The sequence below is a fragment of the Dermacentor variabilis genome, chromosome 6, assembly GCF_050947875.1.
Source record: "Dermacentor variabilis isolate Ectoservices chromosome 6, ASM5094787v1, whole genome shotgun sequence".
Classification (NCBI taxonomy): Eukaryota; Metazoa; Arthropoda; class Arachnida; order Ixodida; family Ixodidae; genus Dermacentor; species Dermacentor variabilis.
The window spans coordinates 21,818,565-21,844,141 of record NC_134573.1 but is presented as its reverse complement, the minus strand read 5'-3'; the positions used below and the strand labels follow the sequence as shown (position 1 = coordinate 21,844,141).

Genomic DNA, 25,577 nt, shown 5'->3' with positions numbered 1-25,577 from the left:
CTGGTGGCAAACCGTGCTTCAATCTCAAAGTCATACAAAGCTTATGTAATGTGTTCTCCATTATATAAGATGCTGCAGAAATAAAATCAGATTTTATGCGATATTTGAGTACAGCTTCGTTTACTGCACCGCAAGCAAACGCCGCTAGTTAATGATCGAAGTCAATCCGAAGCCTGTACTTCCCATCATTCCAATGTAGGTTGAGGCAACGCTCAGGAGAGCCCCCGTAGACACTAGCGCCACATTTCCCTCTAGGGTATTTACTTAGAAACTCTATGTTCAAGGGTGTCCGTACGTCGCGTAGCTTCGTATTTAGTACATAATTCATTGTGTGTAGTACCCGCCGATAAGGAGGGTGATTTTGCACTCATGACTCATGGGTCTTGTTTCTGTAAGGCTAACGAAGCCATCTCAGGCGTGTTCAGGCAACATAAAAGCGTCTCGTTAGCTAAAGTCGAAGCAAAAGCTATTGAAATGTGCAAAAAATGAATCTGAATAAGCTTGTAAAAGGCATTGAGAAAAATAGCGGGAAGTCTTGAGAGGTATTTTTTAGCGCGAAGACACAAAAGTAACGTTCCCTTCAGGGTAATTGCGTCTGAGAAAGGGACCTGGCAGAAGGAAATAACCACTTACCTGCTGAAAACGCTAAATCTTCTCGACATTGATGACCCCTTCTTTCTGAAGAGTTCAGACGAAGTTTTAGAATTTGTTAAAGTGCACTCTGACAAGTGGTTGAACGTATTCGCCGCTAACATAAAAGGCCTTTATTACTTTATTCCTCAATCTGACCTGTTAACCTCAGTTGAAGAAAGTGTGAAGGTGTCACATGCATAATTTGTGAATGTCTTAGTCCCCTTGATGTAACCTTCGAAATGCCAATAGATAGGAGCATCCGCTTTCTCGATCTACCATTTGTTTTGTCTGACAATCACATCTGCTGGTGTTACCAACCTAGAGCTAATAGGCTTCTTTTATCGTATAGTTCTGCTCATTCCAAGCTTATTAAAAGGGGCATAGCGAAAATGTATTTCAACAATGCACTAGAGAAGTTGTGCCCTCATTTAATTTCTACCAGTTTTCAACAACAAGTAGTGCGGTTGAGTGAGGCTGGTTTTCCAAATAATGGTGTCAATTGCTGGAGCGATGCTCAGAGCAACGCAGTCTGGAGGGGCTCGTGCCTCGACGTCAGCCAGCGCAGGGTCTGGTAAGAAGAAAAGCTTCGCCGTAATTTCTTACATCCACCGCTTATCGCGTAACCTGGAGAAGGCAGGACAACGTGGGAACGTTGACGTCATATTCATTGCCCGAAAAACACGCTCATCAGCTTGTGTGCAAAAACAAGACCATATAGGAAGGGACGCGTGCGAAAAGCAGCACAGAAAATGTTACGTAGGACGTGCGTCATTTACCGAATTCCATTGCCCCGTGGAAGGAGTTATATAGGACAAACCAGAACATGCATTAATCACAGGCTTAGAGAGCACTCCAATAAACACGCCTTCGCCGGATGGCTTCCTCGCAATTCAGTGTCATAAGTGCGGATGCGTCCCGCGATTCGAAGATACAGTTATTATCGGGAGAAGCAAATGCGAATTCACTCGTCTCATCATTGAAAGTGCGCGCGTTGAAAGAGTTTGGCAACGCTTGTGTTAGCCAGTCGTCCTTGTCACTATAAAAAAGCAGTTGGAATTCCTGCGCATGCGCTCAACATGATAGCTTTTGGCTAGTCTGCAATTGAGTTGTACTATCATTTGTTCTGTTATCTTGTCAGTAGACACGTGCTTAAAAGCGAGACAATCTGAGGGCATAAAGGTGGCATCCGTCCCGGAAAAAACATTGTTGTTGGAAGTTAGCGCCTGTGTGTGTCTGCTTTCTCTTCTGCGTCCTCGTGCTTTTTTTTTTTTGCACTACAAGAAAAAACTTCAATATTTTAGACCCACAAGGCCAAATATGTACGCTGACGGATACCAAAGGAGGTTCATTTTCCTAGAGCAAAATTTTAAAAGCTCGCACAAAGCCGCCATGCATGCTCAAATGACTGTCTCCTAAGTTCCTTACCGGAAAGGTTCACAAATAGGGTGCTTTGCACTAAAGACCTAATCTCAAAATATCTGCAGCCTCAATGAATTTTCTTGTAACGTTGTCATGCATGAAGCTTATAATTCGGTGACTGCGCTGAAACATCAAAAAGGATTTATTATGAATAGCGAGCCACACATCCCGTCCATTTTTGACATTGTGTTCTGCATCATTGAGGCACCTGCCGGTCTGCCAGGTATACCTTTTACGGCAAGAGAGGGGGATCCCACAAACTACACTGCTGGGAACGAAAGCGATTATGTATTTCTCTTCACACTCGGCCCAAAAAGTTTCCGAGAGGCTGGAAAAAATTGTCTTGGGAGGCAATCATTTGCGCATGCGTGTTGGTTTTGTGCGAGCGCTTAAAATTTTGCTCTGGAAAAATAAACCACTATTGCCAGTTTGCGCGCCGGGTGTTTCTCGCCCTTCTTTCTAGCAGTCCTTCCGCCCGGCGCTATGCAACCCTATGATCATGAACCAACAAGCCCAGATCTTCGCTCTTCTGTAAAAACTATGTTCTTTCAAATACACATGTTCCATAAGGAGGAACGCTGCGCTAGTGCCTGTACTACTCTACCTGTACATGCAAACTAGATGCAGCAGACCTCGGTGAATACAACATTAACAAAGGAAAAACATGGAAATGTACATTTGTTTAGAACTAATCAGAGTATGGGGGGGGGGGGGGGGGGGGGGGGGACTGCATGGCAGGGGTTTCTGGAGTCCGAGTGGGGACACTCCTTGATCAGTTATTCAGTCGGAAAAAAAGTGAGTTTGCTACATATTTAATTACCCCTTTCGCTGAATTATTTTGTCATGCCGCATGTCGAGCTGATTAGAGTTAAGAATAATAAGCGTCGATGATGTAGCGATAATTGAGCATCGCATGGCACAGCACGCCGAATACGGATAGGCACACGCGATTTTCAAACAATCACCACGAGCGGACTTATGAAGGCAGTATTCTGTACATCTTTACATGTATCGATGAGTGTATTTACTTCGTATCTTATAAGAAACTGTTCGCAACTGATTCAATTATCACTCGGGAACGCATGAAGCACAGCCGGCTGGTGAGCGCTACATCTCGGCTCGTAAGGACTGTGTTTGAGGCTGAAAGCCTTCGCTTTACCAGCTGAACTTGTGCTCGAGTTGTATGCGCAAAACGTCCGCACCAATCTGCTGTTTTAGTGCGTTAGCATTCGGACTGTCATAGTGGAAAAAAAGTGCATGTGTATGAAATGGTCGAAGCGGGTCACGTGGCAGAGGAACGTGTCGTAGTATATCTGTATATATATACGGGTTGTCTTAACTATGATGAACCAAGATTTGAAGATTGCGTAGCGCCTATTGAGCAACACAAAGCTGTATCGGGAGTTTTTCATGTTGCTTACAATCTTACCTTTGACACTGTTGATCTAAATATATTTGCGAAGTTGATTAATTAATTTAAAATAATTATGTAATTAGGCGGAGAGCAAATATAATCGGAGTATCTGCAAGCGACGCAAACAACATTAGCTTGGTTCTGTCCAGCTACGTGGCATTTCCATATTTTTTAATGTTGGTGCATGATAGTTGGGACACCCTGTATAGTCAATCATAAGAAGGCTTCTTATGATATCCCTAATAAAAATCGGGCCCCTCGGCTTCCTTTCCTCAAGGTATACGTATAGCTGTTGTAGCTGCGATCCGAGGCACGGTGCTGACCATAAGAGGGCGGTGCACGCACCCGCGAGAATGTTAGCCGGAGCTACACCAGTTCAGTACTTGAAGAGGCTAAGTACGAACCTGGAACCCTTTTTTCTTCGAATATCAGGCTGTTCAACATCAGTATTCCACTGAATACTAACCTTCAAAACTATTACCAAAGATTTCCTTTAGGCCGTTCCAAGCGTCCGCAGTGCACGAGTCGTTATCCTGTCGGGTACCGTTTCCGAAAGTTCCTAAGGAAGGATGGAAGCCACAGAGGAGCATAGGGCATTCACCTTCCACGCCAGCGGTCGTCCCACCTGAGACAACACACGATGAATCGGCTTCTACTATGCACTATAGCCACCTATGCCAGAGCTGCAGATGTGCTGGTTAACTCCTCTCTTCTTAAAGAATTGCGCAATGAAATTTAAACCGCCACTTATATATATTCACTGCAAGAGTGAAACGTCTTGAGGCACATCACTCCTTTAATGAAGCGAATAGCGTTCTAAAAGCATATGACTATTCGTTTACACTGCAACCACATGCCCGTAATTTACTGATACGCACATTTATTCAAGCAGACTCTCTAGCCCCCCTCGCGACAGGTGACATTCCAGACACGCATTACACTACACTAGCTAACCACTTTGAGGCCCGCCCTTCTATACGTGTGAGAATACAGTGGGTCAGGGGGGAATCAAGTGGCACACGCCACGTCCCGTGTAGATCACCCGGGCGCTCCCCTGTGGTGGTCGGATTCACTGAAGCGTAGCGAATTACTTGCTCTAGCGCGTTACGACCGGCGCGCAAAATTAGACGAAATGTGCACCAGCCGCAGAGTTCGTCCTAATCCGCCCCACTCCATAACGCGACTCGATGCGGCCCTATTGAGGCATGGGCAAACACACTCCCTACTGACTCCCCTCTCTCCCCCCTCGCCCCATTCAGGCAAGGACTGGTCTCCCTCCTGCGTGGCGTGCGGTGGCTTCGCGGACAACGCCCACATTATATGGCATTGTGCGGGTGGTAATGCAGCCATGCGCGGGAGCCTGAGTCAAATACATACTACGCGAAGGCCTGCGACCCTGGAGGAGCGGCTGGCAGACTCTTCACCAGACATCACGAAGGCAATGCTCGAACACCTTAAAGTTCTTGGCCTGTCCGACGAATACGCTTCGCTCATTTGAGTGGACCCGGACCGGAGTTTGATTCTCTTCAGGCATGTGTGTGTGTGTTTTGTTCCGGCGTAAGCAACGAGAAAGAATGACCTGTTGGTCGTCGGCTGGCTCCTCCTGCGGCACGCACTGCGGCGGCGAGGCGCTCCACTCGCCGGACGGCAGGCACTCGGCGGCCGGGTCGCCGACCATGGCGTGTCCGCTGTCGCAGCGGTAGGCGACGCGCGAGCCCACGCCCAGGCTGTGGGCCACCAGCGTGCCGCTCGCGGGCTTTGCGGGCTCCGGGCAAGCGGCCGGCCGAGCCGCGTACTCCATGTACACCACGGCGTCGTCGGCGGGCCGTGCGCTCGTCAGCAGCAACACGATCAGCCGGTTCGACACGCTCGTCACATTCAGCGGCGGCGGCTTCAGCTGCACGCCGCTCATGTTGGCCAGCGGCGTCGACTCGTCGCCGTCGAACAGGTACAGCTGCGGCCCGTCGCCACCCGTGGCACCTGGCAGGCGCAGCTGCGTGAAGGTCGCCCACACCTGCGACGACAGGTGGTGAGGTTCACGCGCTCGGCTCCTCGCGCCACGTGGAAGGGTAGAGAAGCGTATGCGCGATAGTGAATTCCTTAAGGTTGAGACAGTTCTATGGGGCTCGCTCGCAGGACGTGTTGTTTCTCTGCGATCACATAAATCATCGGGGCCGCCCATCAGAAAGCGCCAAGTAAATCATGCAGGAGTCGCAGACAAGTGTCCGAACGTGACTAGAGAAGAATTATTTTCTGCGAGTAGCAGACGTCCGTGCAGTGATGGCACTGAACTTCTAGTGAACGTGCCCAAAGACTGGAGCCAATGCCGTTACAGACACAGAGGAGGTGAAACGCAAACTCGCTACTCCACGCCACATGCTGTTGACTGATCCTTGAGCACAACATATAGCAGGCGCCATAAGAAGACACAACGGACCGCAAAAACGAATATCATCGGGCCCCGAACTGCCGGGCCATCCACAACTGGAAAAACAACCGACGTGACAATATACACACATCAGCCCTTCGGTATAGGTTGACAGAAACTCCTCACACAAGAGACCATTGGTACGTATATTTACAGCTTTCGCATTTGCTTCACTGGTAACACTACATGGAAACTGCTTCGCGCTGCGTACATGACAGGAAAAGTACTACTTTTACTAGCCGCTTAACAAGTCTATCGCTCAATGCACTTCAGCGGAAGGTGTAGTTGATACCAGTTCCGCTTCCAGGAAAGCACCCGACATGCCGCATTAACACTCCTGAGGTTTCTTTGGTGCAGAATAACTGCTGGTTTAACTAGTTGCTTTCTATTCGCCGTAATAGCGAAAGTGCAGACTGAACCAATACGACGTAGTGCGTCTTGCTTTATACGATATCGTCAGCGTGTTCTACTACTGTTCGCCTGGGTACTGCACTAAAGTTTTGCAGAAGGGTCGAAATCTGGGCCAGTTGGTACATACTTGAACGAAAAAAACTAGTCAAAAACACAAAGGACAAGAGGAGAGGTTCACACCACTCCTCTTGTCCTTTGTGTTTTCGACTGGTTTTTTTCGTTCAAGTACTACACTAGTCAGTGCAAGGACGAACACACGAAAGGAGCACCTTCCGTCAGCAGGAGCACGTGAACACGCAAACACTGCGCTGGACTACACACCCCGCGCTGCACCTGTGATGGCATGGCAAGCGAGCGCATCTGAACCCTAGCTGTCTACAGTTGGCGCCATTCTTACTACGATGATTCATTAACTCGAACGACGTCAAACAACCAGCGTCCCAGAGAGCAGCCGTTACTCCACCTGGTGGCCGGGCGGTGCGCTGATGTGCCACTCGCAGCGACGGTTGGCCGGCAGCCTCCTCTCCAAGTAACCGGGGCTCGCGATGGCGCCGGCACCGGCGTCGCGCCGCACGGGGCCTCGGCGGCAGTCGCTGGCCGCGCAGCGGGGTGCGGCGCGGCTCCAGCGGGGCACGCCGTCGTCGCCCGGTTCGCAGCGCGCCACGGTCGCGTGGCCCAACGGGTCCAGCGGCGGATTGCACGCAAAGCGCACCTCGCGGCCCAGCTGCCACTCGCGGCCCACCACGTAGCCCTGGCTCGGGGGCCGCGGCCGCTCGCACTGGTTGGGGTCGAAGGCTCGGTAGCGGAGCTGGAAGCTGCCCGGCTCCGAACCATCGGCCAGGGGACTGCGCGAAACGAGGACGTTTCTGCGGTCCCGATGACAAAAAGGGTATACCGACACTAAGCGCGGACAGGGAAACGCTATCTGGTGCAGCGAAGACGAGAGAGAGAGAGAAAGAGTAAAACATCTTTATTGATAATATTTGAATGGCGAGAGCAGTGTGGGAGGAACCCTCAGTCCAGGGTTCCTAAGATGATTCCGGCGATGTTTCGAGCCCGTTGTATCACAGCTAGGAGGACCTCGGGAGGTCCGTCGCGGAGGGCATCGTCCCACAGCTCTTTGTTGCGTAGGGGGTAAAGGAGAGTTGGCAAGGGAGGAAAGAGGTTTGCAGTGCACTCAATCGTGACGTGGAAGATTGTGGGCGAGCTGCCACAGCCAGGGCAACGATCTGCATAACAGTGTGAGTAGAATTTATTGAGAGACAAGATTTGGAAAAGTTGCGGTTTGTAACAGGCGTAATGCTAATGCTTCCTCCCGCGAGAAGTACGGCGATGGTGCGGCGTGGGTGCGACGAATGCGTGTATAATGACGCAGTATGTCTTTGTAACGGAGCAAGGGATCCCCCCACTCTGAACTAGTCGTCTCACCACGCCGAGTCGCCCGGAGGGAAATTTCTCGGGCAACTGCATGTGCGCGTTCGGCACCCGGCAGCGAGGTATGACCAGGGGTCTAGAGTAAGTGGATGCGGGGAGGTGTGGTTTGTGTATTTTGCAGGATCTGTTTGAGAACTTGGTGCGTCGCTCTCGGGATGCCATGTCCTGATAGGAACGCCCGGCATGCCTGTTGCGAGTCCGTCAATATATACACTTCCTCACGAACACGGATGGCGTATCGAATTGCAAGAGCAACACCGAGAATTTGTCCGTAAGCGGCATTTGTTCCGCGCATTGCAGCAGAGTCTCTTCAGGGATTCGGTGCCATCCAAAACTACCGAGGTATAGCCAAACTTCTTCTTCGCACTGCTGTCTCGCTCCCTAGTGTTCTTGAATTTTTTCGACGTTTTGTCAAATAGATTTCTCGAAGACGTCGGACGACTCGCCAAGGTACCTTCCCTACCGGAGGCCGGGGGGGCCTTCGCCTCCCGTCGCTTTGATGGGAGCCTGCAGAAGAGCCCGATCTGGCAGCGGCGAGAGCTCCGTCATGACTACGCGTTGACCTGACACCGCGCCAGAGGCCACCGACTGACCCTGAGAGCAACCGTGACTGTAAGCGATACAATGCTACAGAAACAGACGACGAGTCTACGCTTATTAACAATTGTGACATAGCTGACATCACAGATCTGGACGATGAAGGCTTCAGGCTTGTGCGTCACCGCAAGAAGAGGACCGTCGGAATCCCAGTGATTGTTACGCCTGCCACAGAAGGAGCCGACCTGAAAAAAGTAAATCCCATTGTTCTGTCTACGGAAATTGAAATATTCTTGGCGCATCGCCAGTTAGGAGCCGATTTACTGCTCAAGGAGCCCTGCTTCTAGATGTACAGACAGAAGAGCATGTAAATTCCCTTCTCAGCTGCAAGTCAATCTCAGGGACTGCAATCTCAGCACGAGTGCCCAATTCGTACCTGCAAAACACGTGCATTATTAGAGGAGTACCGAAGTGGTACACTGACGAGGAACTGTCGCTATACCTAAAACCACAAGGTGTTTACCATGCAAGGAGAGTCACGCGACGCGTCCAAATTTCCGAAACTGAGTGGGAGTCCAGGCGAACCAGCTCCGTGGTTCTTACGTTCGCTCCAAATACAGACCGTCCAGAGACGATCAACTTGGGCTTCACAAGACACGAGACCACTGACCACGTTGAGACACCACCTCGGTGCTTCAAGTGTCAGCGCTATGGACTTGTGGCCAAGTACTGCCGTGGTCAGCAGCGGTGTAAGAGATGTGGAGGAGCGCACGATTTCAAAACATGCGCGTGCAGCGAGAACTTTCTATATGCAAACTGTAGTGGTGGTCATCCAGCTAGTTGTAGCAAGTGTCCTACGCGGGCAGCGGCAATAAAGCGTAAGAAAACGTTTATGTTGGGGCCAACAGGAAACGAAGAGAAAAATTCGACGAAGAAAAAGAGAAAAAGTCATAGAGAGTCAGACGAAATTAAATGGAGCTCAAAAAGTGAAACTGATTTTCCAAGCCTGAAGCCTTCTCCAGGAATCCAGGACACAGTGGTACCATCGCGCAGCGGACCGGCTAAAGCAGTCAAATCAATGAACAGAAGTCCCGTAGACGAGAAGACTGCTGAACAACCGGAACAGCGAAGTTATGTGTCTGTACTGCAGCGACCCCAACCGCGTTGCGATGAAAACACAGCACAGGAGGACTGTCAGCAGGTGCTACGTGCTCTCTTCAAGGCCTTGCGATCACACATAGAGAAGATGCCGGCGAGCTCGATGAAGGAAATGCTCGAAGTAGTCCTGGCTCTCGAGTCAGTGATTCGAAGCTCTGCCTCTTTTTAATGTACCTAGCAATATGGATGCGGTCAGGACACAATGTTCATCATCTCGTCCACAGGCGCCACTTATTATGCAATGGAACTGCGCTGGTCTCGCGTGCCATTTACCTGAACTGTCGCTTTTCTTACGCAACATGCCTGTGCCAATATTGGCCCTGTACGAGGCTGGTCTTCGAAGTTCCAGATCAATTTCTGGTTATGTCGCACATGAAAACCAAAGTATTCCGACATTTCCGAACGGAAGCGCCATTCTATTTGTGAGACGTGAAATACCACATTACGTTCTACCAGTTCAAGACCTTTGCAGCAATGCTTTGGAAGTCACTGCGGTACAAGTGAGGCTGGGAAACCGAAGCCTCAGCGTGGCCTCCGTGTATGTGAGCTCTCGCCTGAAGGTCTCGATGGGAGAAAATATAAGAGACCTCTGCAGCAGCTGCCCAGCTCCGACGATTATATGTGGGGACTTCAACGCGCACCATACTCTCTGGGGCGACAAGGCGACTGATGCACGTGGAAAGCAAATTGTTAGTGCTTTAAAGACCGAGGGTCTCTGCGTGGCAAATGACAAACAGCCAACATTTTTTCGACCACCGGCCTCTTACAGTGTCATTGACTTGACGTTACACTCAACGGACATCCTCGCATCGTCAATGACTAGCAAAGATAGAATAGGCGGTGATCATTTTCCTGTCTTCGTTAACATTGCTGGATATAGAACCAACGGCCGAAGATCCTGTCCTGTAACGCATTGGGATACGTACAGGGACGGCCTAAGCGAAACATCTGGAGACCCGTTCGCGGACATGCTACGTAACAAGAGATCAGCTACCGCTGAGCTGAAGCTACCCGACCACTTCCCCGCTCCGGATCTAAAGCTCAAAAATCTATGTGCTGCTCGTAGAAGAGCGGAACGGAGGCTGATGAGGACGAAGGGCGACCCACCAATGAAGACTATATATAACAGGATTAACGCAGTGATTCGACGTTATACAAGGAAACTGAGAAGAGATCAATGGGCATCATTTTGTGCAAGCCTATAGGTGTTCACGCCAGTTCCAACAATATGGTGGGTCGTTAATAACCTTGCTGGAAACTTTCGACCAAACAAGCCATTTGAAGCCCTGGCATTGAAGTTAGGCAAGACACTCGCTTGTCTTGCGAATGCCTTCGCTGAAGTATACTCTTTCGGCAGGTCAGCCGGCACAACCAACCCGCCTCCACCGCTATCGTCGTCTCTAATGGATGCTCCTTTCACACTCAGAGAGCTGGAACTAGCTATGAGCAGCCTCCGACGTCGCTGTGCGGTGGGACCTGACCTTATCAGTAATCAGATGCTGACTAATCTACAGGTTGAGAGACGGCGTGATATGCTGGCATTTTTTAACCAAGTCTGGGCCAGTGGGGTTATCCCACATTTATGGAAGGTAGCATGGGTGGTACCGGTTCTAAAGCCTGGAAAGAATCCTGCAGCTCTGGACTCATACAGACCGGTATCACTGACCTCGTGTGCAGCGAAGCTAATGGAGGAGATGGCGTGCACAAGACTCACTTGGTATGTCGAGCAGAATCGAAAACTACCATCGTGCATGACTAGGTTTCGGCAGCGTCTAAGCGCTCAAGAAATGTGCTGGACCTGCTAAGCCACATACAACAGTACAGTGCGGATCGCCAGTCGACGCTTGCTGTTTTCATGGATGTTTCTAAGGCTTACGACTACGTGTCTCAAACAGCCATCATCAGCCAGTTACAAGTTATAGGCGTCACAGGTCATCTCTTGCACTTCATACATACGTTCCTCAACGATCGTCGCATCAGAGTTCGTCTTGGCGACACTTTGAGCGATGAAACACGTATATTTCGCGGTGTGCCACAGGGGAGTGTTTTACCTCCCTTATTATCTAACATTGCCATGAGCAGCCTCCCAAGAGTACTAAACCATCGAACACCAGTGAAGATATCTATATATGCCGATGATATCTGCATATGGGTCTCCGGCTACCAGCATCGCCGCTTCGCACGAAGAGCCCAGGGAGCAGTAAAAGCCATTCAGGGCCACTTGGCAGCGATTGGATTATCACTATCAGCAGAGAAATAATCATTCGTACTATTTCCTGGAGTGAAAAGAAAATCTACACGTTTGACGCTGAATTTGCACGGATACCAGATTCGAGAAGTCACCAACGTCCGATTTCTGGGCGTTACCTTAGACCACAGGCTACTATGGCGCCACGGTGTTGACCACGTTGTGGCGTCATCGTCACCCAGGCTACATGTGCTCAAGCGAGTCGCTGGCAAACGCTGGGGCAACCACCCGACGTCGACGCTACGCCTACATACAGCGTTGGTTACCAGTCGAATCCTGTATCAGCTACCTCTGATGTCACCCTCAGACAGCCAATACGAGCCCTTAGAAGCCATCGACAGAAAAGGTATCCGGCTTTGCCTTGGAGTCCCTCAGCCAGCGTTAAACAAGAAAGTGCTCTACGAAGCTGAGTCACGCCCTCTACGACTTCAGGCTTCCCAGGCTTTGATGATCCAGCAACTACGATTGAGTGAGTCTACGCCTGGTAGAGCCCTCTTACGACGTAGAGGTAACAGGCCGTGTTCACATTTTTATGCAGCATTGAACACGCTTCGCGTATTAGGATTGCGCTGCTCGAGACAGAGGGAAAGGATAGAATAACCCTGGACATTCGAGGACATCACATGCAACTTAAGTGTACCACGATTGCAATCAAAGAGCTGCATTCCATCTGCAGAAGCCAAGTCATTAGTCCAGGAACACCTGAACACGACATACCCGAATCACCTACAAGTATACACAGATGGCTCTGTCAAAGCAGACGAAGACCGCTGTGCAGCTACATTCTATATTCCCTCTCTAAGATATACGTGGTCTGGCCGTCTGGACTGTATACCCTCGTCGACAGTTGTGGAAGGCGTAGCAATAGCTTCTGCTCTGCGCAAATTAGACTTGGCCTACGCAGAATGTGGTTGTCCTTACGGACTCAAAGGCCGCATTGCAATAAGTATACCGTGGTTTGCCATCTCTCAAGTTCCCACGCAAATCACTAGCCATCGTGAAAGAACTCAACAACAAAGGCTTCACAGTAAAGTTTCAGTGGATTCCCTCCCACAATGGTATCTCAGGAAACGAAAAAGCTGACGCGCTTGCATACGCAGCGCTCTATCATACTCCCAAAATCAAGGCTCCAAAGAGTAATCAAGTGCAAAAATCTGACATTCGAAATCACTTTGCGTCGCTTTCGGTTCTACCGCATATGCCCTGCTTAACCAAGAGATTGCACCGAGAGGAAGCCTCACTTCTTTATCGAATAAGGACAGGATCTGCTAATACACCGGTCTGGTTATTTAAAACGGGGCGAATCAATTCTCCGAACTGTACGGCCTGCAACGAGACAGGAGACATCAAGCACTTTGTGTGGTCCTGCCAGCAATTCCAAGATGAAAGAGACACTCTCCTGAAGAATCTGCAAAACAAGGACCTTCCGCATGCGCGCCTGCAACACCTTATATTTCCCGAGGGATCAGTTATAGCCCGCGAAGAAACTTCACGTCTCGTCATCGAATTCCTAAGAGAGATTGGTTTGATGGACATATGGTGAAACCTTTCAGCAGTATTGTGCGAGGCGCTCGGGCGGAGCAATTGCCGGCCTTGTTCGCCAGGCTAAACCCGCCTGTTGCTACAATTCACCACCACCACCACCACCGCCGCCGAGGTATAGCCCTCTTGAGTGCGTGATGTGTCCGTGTATAAAGTATGTGTTTCCGGAATGTTTGCAAGCATGCGGTCAATGTATTGACACGTGTACTTATATTTAACGGGCGACCACGTTTCGCCGCCTAACAAATGTAATCGCACAGCGTGGGACGCGCCTGCATGCATCTGAAGTTTCTGGAAAGTTATCGATGCTTCTATCCGCTGTCTGTTGTCGCCGAACCTTATGTTATCTGATTTCATCACCTGACGCGAATGGTGTAGAACTTTGTGGAAGGCACGCGGGTCCGTACGATTAGTCTGGAACATTCGACGACTGCTCTAAAAAGCCGACGCGCTTGACCCGCTGATCAGATTTTCGACGATCGCCGACCGTGTTCGCCGCTAAGTGTAGCCTGTTTTTGTGGACACAGGTTCGCCCAATAAAAGCTAGTTTACAGTAGACAGTAACAGTACAGTACACAGTACAGTACACAGTTGAAGAACACAGTATTTGTTACTGTGTTCTTCAACGTCACCACCACGTGACATCTGGTGGAGGTGCTTTTCGTTCATGTACCGGACGCCCCCGACAAGCCGTGATCCAAGCCCGGACCGCAAAGAGAACACCAACGTAGTCCCGGAGCATCGAGCAAGCCGCCGTCTTCAACAGCTGCCACCGGAGCACGGACTTCTACCTGAGAAGACCAAGAAGATTGTGGACAAAGCAACCCTAATGGCAGCCCCAGCGTCCCCCATCGTGCTGCAGGAGCCCAGGGAACCTCCGACGTTCCGTGGATCAACATTCGAGGACCCGGAAGCCTGGCTCGAGACGTATGAGAGGGTCGCTACGTTTAACAGTTGGGACAGCGACGACAAGCAGCGGCATGTCTATTTCGCACTGGAAGACGCCGCCAGGACCTGGTTCGAGAATCGAGAAGCCACCTTAACGACGTGGGACCTGTTCCGAAGCGGCTTCTTGCAAACGCTTACAAACGTCGTGCGAAAAGAGCGAGCCCAAGCACTACTAGAAACCAGAGTGCAGCTGCCAAACGAGACGATCGCGATTTCACGGAGGAGATGGCCCGTCTTTTCCGGCACGCAGATCCGGAAATTTCAGAGGAGAAAAAAGTCCGCTTCCTGATGCGGGGCGTCAAGCAAGAACTTTTCGCAGGGCTTATTCGTAACCCGCCGAAGACCGCAGCTGAGTTTTCTGCAGAGGCATCGACGATCGAGATGCGCAACCGGCAATATAACCGCCAGGGGCTCACGCCGCAGTACGCCATCCAAGGACTAGGTTCCGGCGACCTTCAGGAGACCATCAGGGCCATTGTGCGCGAAGACCTGCGCAAGGTCCTGCCTTCGTCGCAGCCCCAAGTGGCTTCGCCGACATCGTGAAAGAAGAGGTGCACCGATCGTTTGGAGTTCCCGAGCTGCAACCACAATTACCGCAACCCCAGCCAGAACCGCTGACATACGCCGCCATCGCACGCCGTCAAGGTCCCCCTCCGCGACCAGGCAAGCGCGCTGACACGACGCAATTCCGTCGTCCGCCGCCGCCGCCGCCAGCACGCCCACCCGTCGCCCAGCGCACCTACGCGAGGAAGACGGACATTTGGCGAGCCCCCGACCACCGCCCGCTTTGCTATCACTGCGGAGAAGCCGGCCATGTGTATCGCCGATGCCCATGCCGGGAGATGGGACTGCGAGGTTTCGCCGTCAACGCTCCGCGCCCGCAGCAAGGTGAACGCCCTCGCGATATCGCCGACTACCTCGCCGCTATTCAGTGGAGCTCTCGACGACCGTCGCGTTCGCCATCACCAGGCCGCTACCTCTCACCGCAGCTCCGACCATACACTGGCCCAGCCCGGGGCCGGTCAGCAAGCCCATATCCGGAAAACTAAAAGCAGCAACCGATGGAGGTGCGGTTGCTGTTCGTCGAACTAACGAAGATCCTCCGCCGCCGACGAAGACGACAAAGAAACCATCTCGACGACCTAATGACGACACGCCGCCGTCCCGACGAAGTCAGGAAGGCAAGACTACACCGACGAAAGACGGCTTGACGACGCGACGTTCCAGCCTCAGTTCAACACAACGCAGCCGTGATCCGACGCGAAGACCCAACTGCAACGCCAGACAAAGAACCACCGACCTCGACGTACTTCTCGACGACCACGCAGTCACTGCCTTAGGAGACACAGGGGCCGATTACTCCGTAATGAGTGGATACATCGCCGCCCAGTTGAAGAAGGTTAAGACTACATGGGAGGGCCCCCAAATTCGGACCGCTGGAGGGCATCTCATTACGCCGACTGGAATCTGCACGGCAAGAATAACCGTTCATGACCGGACTTACCCTGCCACCTTCGTTATCCTCCAACAGTGTTCAAGAGACGTCATTCTCGGCATGGACTTCCTGAACCATCACGGCGCAATCATAGACCTGAAGTCAAAATCGATAACCCTCTCGGAAGATCAGGCGATACCGCCGGAGAGCTTTCGCAGTCACCACGCCTTGAGGGTTATCGTAGATCAAGTGAGCATCCCGCCTCGTTCGAGCATTGTTCTTTCGGTCGGCACCGAAACACCCGCTGACGTAGAAGGCGTCATCGAAGGCGACCAAGGTCTACTGCTAGACCGTGAAATTTGCGTCGCAAGAGGAATCGCTTGACTGCATGGAGGGAAAACTGAAGTGTTGCTGACGAACTTCAGCCAAGAGTTCAAGCACATCAACAAGGGCACGACGATCGCGTACATCGAGCAAATTCTGGAAACCAGTAATGCGTTTGTCCTCTCAGATTCTGCAACATCTACCCCGCCGACCATAGTCCCCGAACCAGACTTCGACGTAAATCCAAGTCTCCCTAAGAGCAAGCAGCAAAAGCTCAGAAGTCTTCTCCGACGATACAAGGACTGCTTTTCGACTTCATCGAAGATTCGAAAAACACCAGTTGCAAAGCATCGCATAATAACCGAAGAGTGCGCTCAACCACTCCACCAGAGCCTTTACCGAGTTTCGACGCGAGAACGTGAAGCTATTAGGCAACAAGTCGACGAAATGCTGCGCAACGACATCATCCAGCCGTCGAAAACATCCCCTGTTGTCCTGGTAAAGAAAAAGGACGAAACCCTACGTTTCTGCGTCGATTATCGTCGTCTGAACAAGATCACAAAGAAGGACGTATACCCCCTCCCACGAATAGACGACGCATTGGATCGGCTCTGCAACGCTAAATACTTGTCGTCGATGGACCTCAAGTCTGGCTATAGGCAAATAGAAGTCGACGAAAGAGATCGCGAAAAGACGGCCTTCATCACCCCAGACGGCCTCTACGAGTTCAAGGTTATGCCATTCGGACATTATACCTCGGCGCCAGCAACGTTCCAGCGCGTCAAGGACACGGTGTTAGCAGGATTGAAGTGGCAGAACTGTCTCGTTTATTTGGATGACGTCGTCGTCTTCGCTGGAAAATTCGACGATCACCTCAGGCGGCTTGCGACAGTACTAGAGGCCATCAAGTCGTCAGGGCTTACTCTGAAGCCGGAAAAATGCCGCTTCGCTTACTATGAGCTTCTCTTCCTAGGCCACGTAATCAGCAAATCTGGTGTCCGTCCAGACCCGCAAAAGACAGCTGCCATCGCACAGTTCCCGCAACCCATCAACAAGAAGGCAGTGCGTAGATTCCTTGGCATGTGTGCCTACTACAGGCGCTTTTTCAAGAACTTTTCACGCATCGCCGAGCCTTTGACACGTCTAACTAAATGTGATGTTGACTTCAAGTGGGAAACGCGGCAGGCCGACGCATTTGAAGAACTCAAACGACGCATGCAGTCGCCGTCGGTACTTGCGCACTTCGACGAGTACGCCGATACTGAAATCCACACTGACGCCAGTAGCCTAGCCCTCGGTGCCGTTCTAGTCCAGAGAGAAGAAACGGAGTCGAACAGGTGATAGCTTACGCTAGCCGGTCGCTGTCAAAAGCGGAAGGCAACTATTCTACGACCGAAAAGGAATGCCTCGCCATCGTTTGGGCTACAGCTAAATTTCGCCCTTATCTTTATGGCAGGCCATTCAAAGTCGTCAGTGACCATCACGCGTTGTGTTGGATAGCGAATATAAGGGGTCCTTCAGGACGACTGGCGCGGTGGAGCCTCAGACTACAAGAATACATCACTGTGACCTACAAGTCCGGACGAAAACACTCCGATGCCGATTGCCTATCACGCGCACCCATTGACCCACCGCCGCAAGATGACGAGAATGACGACGCCTTCCTTGGAATTATGAGCGCGGAAGACTTCGCTGAACAGCAACGGGCAGACCCGGAGCTGAAAGGCCTCGTCGAATATTTGGAAGGGCACACCGACGTTTCACGCTTCAAAACAATCTACTCGTGAACAAGAACTTCTCACCAGTCCACGCCAATTACCGTCTTGTTGTCCCGTCAGGACTTCGTCCAGAAGTATTGCATACCCTACATGACGATCCGACCGCTGGACACCTCGGATTTTCCCGGACAATATCGGGGATACAAGTATTACTGGCCGCGCCTGACCGCCGACGTCGCCCGTTATGTCAGAACATGCCGAGACTGACAGCGACGCAAGACACCGCCGACAAGGCCAGCAGGATTACTACAGCCAATCGAGCCTCCTTGCCGACCATTCCAGCAGATCGGTATGGACTTGCTGGGACCCTTTCCGACGTCAATAACCAGAAATAAGTGGATCGTCGTGGCGACGGACTACCTCACCCGCTTCGCTGAAACAAAAGCACTGCCGAAAGGTAGCGCAGCCGAAGTGGCGAAATTCTTTGTCGAAAACATCCTGCTGCGACATGGCGCCCCAGAAGTCCTCATCACCGACAGAGGAACGGCCTTTACAGCGGAGCTCACCCAAGCCATTCTGAGCACAGGAGGACAACGGCCTACCACCTGCAGACGAATGGTCTTACGGAGCGGCTGAATAAGACCCTCGCCGACATGCTAGCGATGTACGTCGACGTCGAACACAAGACCTGGGATGCCGTCCTGCCGTACGTAACATTCGCTTACAACACGGCGGTGCAAGAAACAACACAGATCACGCCGTTCAAGCTGGTCTACGGCAGGAACCCGACGACGACGCTCGACGCCATGCTGCCGCACATCACTGACGAGGAGAACATTGACGTCTCTACCTACCTCCAGCGCGCCGAAGAAGCCCGACAGCTCGCCCGCCTGCGGATCAACAACCAGCAGAGGACCGACAGCCGACACTACAACCTCCGACGACGCTTCGTCGAGTACCAGCCAGGCGACCGTGTTTGGGTGTGGACCCCGATACGCCTGCGAGGACTCAGTGAAAAACTACTGCGACGATATTGCGGACCCTACAAGATCATCCGACGTATTGGCGCACTGGACTATGAAGTCGTGCCAGACGGCATTTCGCATTCACAGCGACGCCGCGCACGATCTGAAGTGGTCCACGTGGTGCGTCTTAAACCCTTTTACGGACGCTGACGAACTTCCTTATTTTGTTGTTTTGTTTGCTAGGGGTGCTTTTCTTTTATTACTTTCGTTTGTTTGTAGCCTCGGGTCGATGCTTTTTAAGAGGGGGTATTGACACGTGTACTTATATTTAACGGGCGACCACGTTTCGCCGCCTAACAAATGTAATCGCACAGCGTGGGACGCGCCTGCATGTATCCGAAGTTTCTGGAAAGTTATCAATGCTTCTATCCGCTGTCTGTTGTCGCCGAACCTTATGTTATCTGATTTCATCACCTGACGCGAATGATGTAGAACTTTGTGGAAGGAACGCGGGTCCGAACGATTAGTCTGGAACATTCGACGACTGCTCTATAAAAGTCGACGCGCTTGACCAGCTGATCAGATTTTCGACGATCGCCGACCGTGTTCGCCGCTATCGTTGTGCTATAAGTGTAGCCTGTTTTTGTGGGCACAGGTTCGCCCAATAAAAGTTACTTTTGTCTTTCACAGTATTTGCTACTGTGTTCTTCTACGTCACCACCACGTTACAGTATCATACACGGGCTTTGCGCCGCCCCTTGTCATGCTCGGGGTGTATATTACGTGGCAATGGATGAATACTAACCCCCGTATTCACAAACCAAACTTAACTTATCGCGATAAGGTCACTTATGAGAGGACGAGAAAAGTATAAGGAAAGAACAAGGTGCGTTTCGAAAACGCACCTTAACGCGCCGTAAGTGTGCCTTATGAAAGGCACCCTTCATTCGTTAAGTGTTTTACCTGGGAGCGAGGCTAGAGAATTTTTTGCTACGAAATATATACCTTGACGATGTTTAAACTGCTTTTATTATAAGAAAGCAATAATGGCATGCACACAAGCATCTGTACATAAATAATGTATAAATGCTTGATGAAACGCTCGCCGTTTTTGGTGAGTCCGCCATTTACGTCTGGCCACGTTGGTCTAGTCCACTCGACGCACCGCACGTTTTTGTACCGTCTTCTCCAGATTGGTTTTGCCCGTGTTGTGTTTGTATTTCCTTCGTCCGTCTTGTTTTGCCTTGTTATTACTTCCTTCGCTTTTTCTTGCTTATTTATAATTAGCTGTGTATTATTTTACTCATTTTTAATCAGTTTAGTTGTTTAAATAGTCGTAGTATTATCTTTTTTTTTTGGTAAACCGCGTTGAGAATGGAGCGGCGCGAAATTAACTTTACGGACGAAGAGCGCACCATCCTGATGGATCTGATGGAGAGGCACCGAGATGTGCTTGAGTGTAAAAGGACTGATGCGGTGTCCATCAACGCAAAGAAGAAGACGTGGGAGAAGTTGGCCGACGAATTTAACAGTCGCCACAACGTGCGGCCACGAACGTCCAAGCAATTGAAGAAGTGCTGGGACAACCTAAAAGAAAAGTGGCGCCGTGCCAAAGCCGAAGACACGCGTGAGATATTCAAAACAGGTGAGCATTATTCCTCATGTGCCGAAATTTCTGCATCTTGCTTCTATATATATTTGATGAAAGCACGGGAAGCCATCGCTACAGCTGATTTCTAGCGCCGTCTCCAACAGCTTGTGCGTGTGCATACGGAACAGTGGCGAGGACATAATAAATTCATCGCCAAAAATAACGTTGCAGTAAACTTGGTTGATCGTAACATGCAGGCAAACAAAGGATGTGCCTACGCATGTTTGTTTTCCGCGACACGCTTGCACGACCGGCAAATTTGCTCATGTTTTGGTTTCTTGAAGGCGTCGTTTGCTACCTCAAAGAAACGCTACCTTATTTATTTGCAAAGCGTGCTAATGCAGTCCTTGGGCGAACGCCATCAACTAGCTTTGTGTGTAGGCTTGTCGTGTGCTGTAATGAAATACCAGGGGTAAGGAAAACTTGGGCACAGTTGCAGTTCATTAGCATATGTCTGGTGCTATGCGCGTGTGAGCACGGCGGCCTGTGTCTGTATTTCCTTTGTGTTCAGCTAGAAGGGCTCCAAAATGACTTAAGGCAGCTACATCATGATGTGGGCATATGGTTCTGCCATTATTTTCGAAGCAGTGGAACTGAAGAGGTATGGTTGAATTTTTAGTGATCGTCAAATTTTGCTAACGCTGATATTTGCTTTTCAAAGGTGGTGGCGCTCCGGCGGGACGCCACATGAATGACGAGTTGCTCAGGGTCGGTGCGGTGGCAACTCACATGGCCACACGCCTTGTCAACCCATTTGACAGTGACTGCACTGGGCCTGGCACAGAGCCTTCGCCAGCTGTCGCAGCACTGCTGGCTTCGTCACAGCCGGGACGAAGCACTGATGCAGATGGTGAGTATGAGTTAATGTGCAATATTATATCTGTACTAATTATTTAGGAAACTAGATTTGCTAATACAGAAAGGCACCAAATGAGGCATTGCAGGTGGCTAATGAACAACTCATTCTGTATTACGCATTTGACACAGCAGTAGTGCAAGAAACTAAGCTACGTTTTAATGTCGGAGTGCTGACATTACTTTTGGACATCATGGTGATGAGGTTGGAGCAGCGCAGGAAGGGTTTTATTTTTGTTTTGGTATGATGTACACTATAACGAGGAATGATTCAGTCATTGGTTCTGTCTCAAAGGCTTCCAAAACTGGTTTTTGCAGTTGCATTTGTGCATTATTTAATTGTTTTCATGTCAGTGTTGCAAACGGAAATCCCTTAGTTTTTACAGTGGAGTGGTTACATCGCCAAACTTGTATGTGTGCAATGTACAGTACACATGGATCGATATGCTCTTGCACTGTCTGCATCCAGAAGAGATGTCATAATGTTATCTGCACTGAACATACGAGAGGGACCATGCCTTGTGGACACAACTGTAAATTGACCATGTTGTGTCGTGTACTGGACATATGATTAGCTGTGTATGTTCATGGGTGCATATGCTGTGTGTTTGTGGTCATATGTGTGTTTCATTTGTTGCCATATGCGTGGGGAATAGCAGGTAGACTTGCTATCGGACAAACCTCCCCAGCGTTTCCAAAGCGCCTCTTTTTCCCATGCAATAGTGCCCATAATTTCCTGTTTATTATGTACCGTCAACAAGCAATATACACAGAAAGCCTACCTGTGATGCAAATAAGTGCCAGCATTGAGTGTCAGCATAGACACCATTGGTTTAGTTATTTTCATGGCCCATGAAACAGAGAATGAGTCCTAATATGAGGATGAGCGGCTTGTATGCAAAAGTTTGAATGCAACCGCGTAGTTATCACTGTCACCGTTTCATTCAACCTGCTTCAGCTGGATGCACCAGCAGGAACATGCTGCATTGTTGTGTGCTCACGGGCTTACATTGTGTCAAGTTCTTTAGTATGTCCTAATAGTAAGTACAGTGCAGTATTTTGTTCAGCAACATCGGTGCATTATATAGCAAGGCAAAAATGTCTGTATAGCTCACAGCCCACTCGTAAAAGTGGATTGTAAAAGGTACAAGCACTGTGGAAACGACACTAATGTTAACTCCGATTGCAATTACTTTGCAGATGCCGACATGAACTATGATGACTCCTGGCAGTGGGACATTGAAAACCAGGACGAAGCAGCAGCTTTGCAGCGTGCAGCGCCACCAAATGCTGAACCTGCTCAGCTTGTACCAGAGCCAGCATCACCCCTAGCTACATCCCCACCAGCTCCAGCCCCGCCAGCTGCTGTGCCGCCAGTGCCGACAGCCCGCCTTGAAAGGCGGACAAACGCAAGCCGGTCATCCTGCACAAGGGATGATGCTGTGAGGAGTGAACTTGGCGCTCGGCTTGCTTCTATCACAAAAGATGCTCAAAGAAAAAGGAAAGAGCATTTGCTTAAGATGAAGCTAACTCGCGAAGACCATGCACTTCGCATGGAACTTGCTCGTGAGGATCATAAGGATAGACTTGAGAACAGGCATGCAGAACATGCACAAATAATGGAAAACATTAAAGCAAAAAAGGCCCTTATTGACTTAAAAATGAAGGTTCTGCAAAAACAGAATGAGTGAGGCAGAAAAAAAAAGTTTCCGTATATGATCATATGCCGTATTTACTCGCATAATGATCACACTTTTTTGTCAAAAAAATTGATGCAAATCCAGGGGTGCGATCATTGTACGGGTTAAATTTCCCACGAAAAGAAACTTTTCTTTTTTTGATCCCGCATTTGCAGCGCGATGACAAGCAGGCTGCTGCCGTTGTCAGTGTGGGACAGCAAAACAAAAATGACGGCTGGCGGAGCAAGCCGAACGCGCTGAACGCGATTATTTTTCTTCTCGTGAGTACATTACACGCATTGAAACAGTTTCTTCCATGTCAGTAATGAATAATGTTAATATCGGCAAGTTTGCGACATAGCCATGTCCACTTTGAAGGGACAGAAACATAGATGGGCACGCTTAGCTGCCAGTGACACAGAAACACATAGCGAGCATTCTGCGGAAACTGCGACATATGTCTTCACTGCTATCCTAATATGGCACGTTTCCACTAAGGGTGGGCGAATATCTTAGCTGCGTTACAAGCGTCGGCGTATGAATAGGGTACATTTCTAACAGTGTAAACGTGGCCACTATCGTTGCCGCCCGCGATTTGTTGCGTGCCCACGAGTGCAGACGAGAGGAATCGAAAGGCACCCTTTATGTTGTTGTTGAGCAAATCCATTATGATGCCTACAAATAAAGCCGAGGCAAGCTTGGTTGTAGTTTTTTATTTTTTTTTTTCATGGACGTGCAGAAAGTGATAAAATGAAATGGCGCATCTGCTTAAGAATGTTGGGTGCATGCAGACCTCTTGGTATGTTTTCAAGAATAGCTTGCGTAGCCTTTGACAGATGGTAAGTGCGATCATCATTAGCTAGACTTGGCACACGACATATCGCTGCGACAAGTTCAGGGTGCGATCATTACACGGGAAAGAAAAAAAATCAAATTTTGACGACACAATTCAGGGGTGCGATCATTATGCGAGTAAATACGGTATGTCTTGTAATATATGTTTCGTGTATATTAAAGTACATGGGCATTGTGCAATTCTGCCACCATCAGAATGGATCAGCTACCGCAGCTTGGATCAAAGGAGGAGGAGGAGGAGACAAAGGAGAGGAAAGACAGGCAGGTTAGCCAGTGTAAGTACCGGCTGGCTACCCTGTGCTGGGGAAAGGGGTAAAGGGAATAAAAGGAGAAAGAAGAAGAGGGAAAAAAATGGAAAAAAAAGAGAAAATTCACACAGTAACGCGAAACTACGCGCTACAACGTTCAAAGGCGGTCGCACAATTCGCAGTTCCTTAAAAACTTCAACAAAGCCCTTAAGGCCTTGAGTGCCGAAGCCCGTCTGGACCAATGTCCTAGAGCTTTTTCCTCTGTAAAGGGGCGATTGTCCAGTTTTGCGAGAGCGGTCACGAGCACTTTTCTTCGCACTGCGTAACGGGGACAGTCACATAGGAGGTGTTGAATCGTCTCCTCGCAGCCGCAGGTGTCACAAGTAGGGCTGTCGGCCATGCCAATGCGGAATGAATATGAGTTCGTGAATGCCACGCCGAGCCACAGGCGGCACAGAAGTGTTGCTTCCGCTCGTGGCAACCCTGGTGGTAGGCGGAGTTGCAGACGTGGATCCAATTTGTGGAGACGTGCGTTCGTGAAATCACTGGTGTTCCACAGATTCTGCGTAAGCTCGCGGGCGAGGGAGCGAAGACTTGTGGCTGCGTCTGTTCTTGACAGCGGTATGGGTATAAGATGGGCACCATCATGAGCCGACCGGGCAGCGTCATCCGCACTGTCATTTCCTGAAATTCCACAGTGTCCCGGTATCCACTGGTAGATGATGTTGTGTCCCTTGTTGATTGCGTGATGGTGGAGCAGTCGGATGTCTGCGACTAGGTGCTCATTTGGTCCATGGTTGAAAGGAGACATCAGACACTGAAGAGCTGCCTTTGAGTCACATAAGATGGACCATGAATGTGATGATTTGTGAACTATAAACTCCAGAGCAGCACGGATAGCTGCGAGTTCTGCAGCCGTCGATGACGTAATGTGAGATGTCTTGAACTTGAGGGTGACACACTCTGCGGGAATCACCACTGCTCCAGCTGAACTATTAGAGGATACAGAACCGTCTGTGTAAACATGGATGCGTCCTCTGTGCTGTTCATGTAGCACTGAAAGCACGGTTTGTTTGAGGGCGAAAGTGGACATCTCCGTTTTCCTTTTGATACCGGGAATAGCAAGAAGAGCCTGGAGTGGATGGAGGCACCACAGCGGTTGAGGTGGTCGTGCTGCAGGCGTGAAGTTTGACGGTAAAATTCCATGGTTGGCGGCAATAATCTTGCTAAACGCTGAACGAGGTCGAGCGGCAGGAAGGGAGGCGAGATGATGCGATGGAAGGCGGGCGAAGTGCCTGATATGCATCCTTAAAGTGTCGACTTGAAGATACGTGTTGATGGGGTGGTCATGCGCGATGGCTATTGTTGCAGCCGTGGACGCACATCTGGGAAGACCAAGGCAAATTCGCAGAGCTTGCGCTTGTACAGATTGGAGGGCACGGAGGTTGGTCTTGCCGGTCCCACCCAGTACAGGTAAGCTATAGCGCAGGAGACCGAGGAACAGTGCGTTATAGAGTTGGAGCATCGCACTCACAGACGCACCCCATGACTTGCCCGCAAGAAATCTGAGCACGTGGGTTATCATGACTAATTTCCTTTTTAGGTAGGATATTTGAGGACTCCAGGAAAGGTCGCGATCTATTATCACTCCTAGAAACCGGTGCGTCTTCTCGTA

The 25,577-nt window shown here is 50.2% G+C and overlaps 1 protein-coding gene across 1 annotated transcript in view; it reads right to left on the bottom strand.

Annotated features, from left to right (window-relative positions):
• The window catches only part of LOC142584684 (seizure 6-like protein 2), a 207,318-nt gene that overhangs the window by 113,801 nt on the left and 67,940 nt on the right, over positions 1-25,577 (bottom strand). The window contains exons 3-4 of the mRNA XM_075694871.1: positions 6,769-7,150; positions 5,046-5,480 (exon numbers count right to left, since the gene is read on the bottom strand). Coding sequence (XP_075550986.1) covers positions 5,046-5,480; positions 6,769-7,150 — 817 coding nt within the window. The remainder of the gene's footprint in view (positions 1-5,045; positions 5,481-6,768; positions 7,151-25,577) is intronic.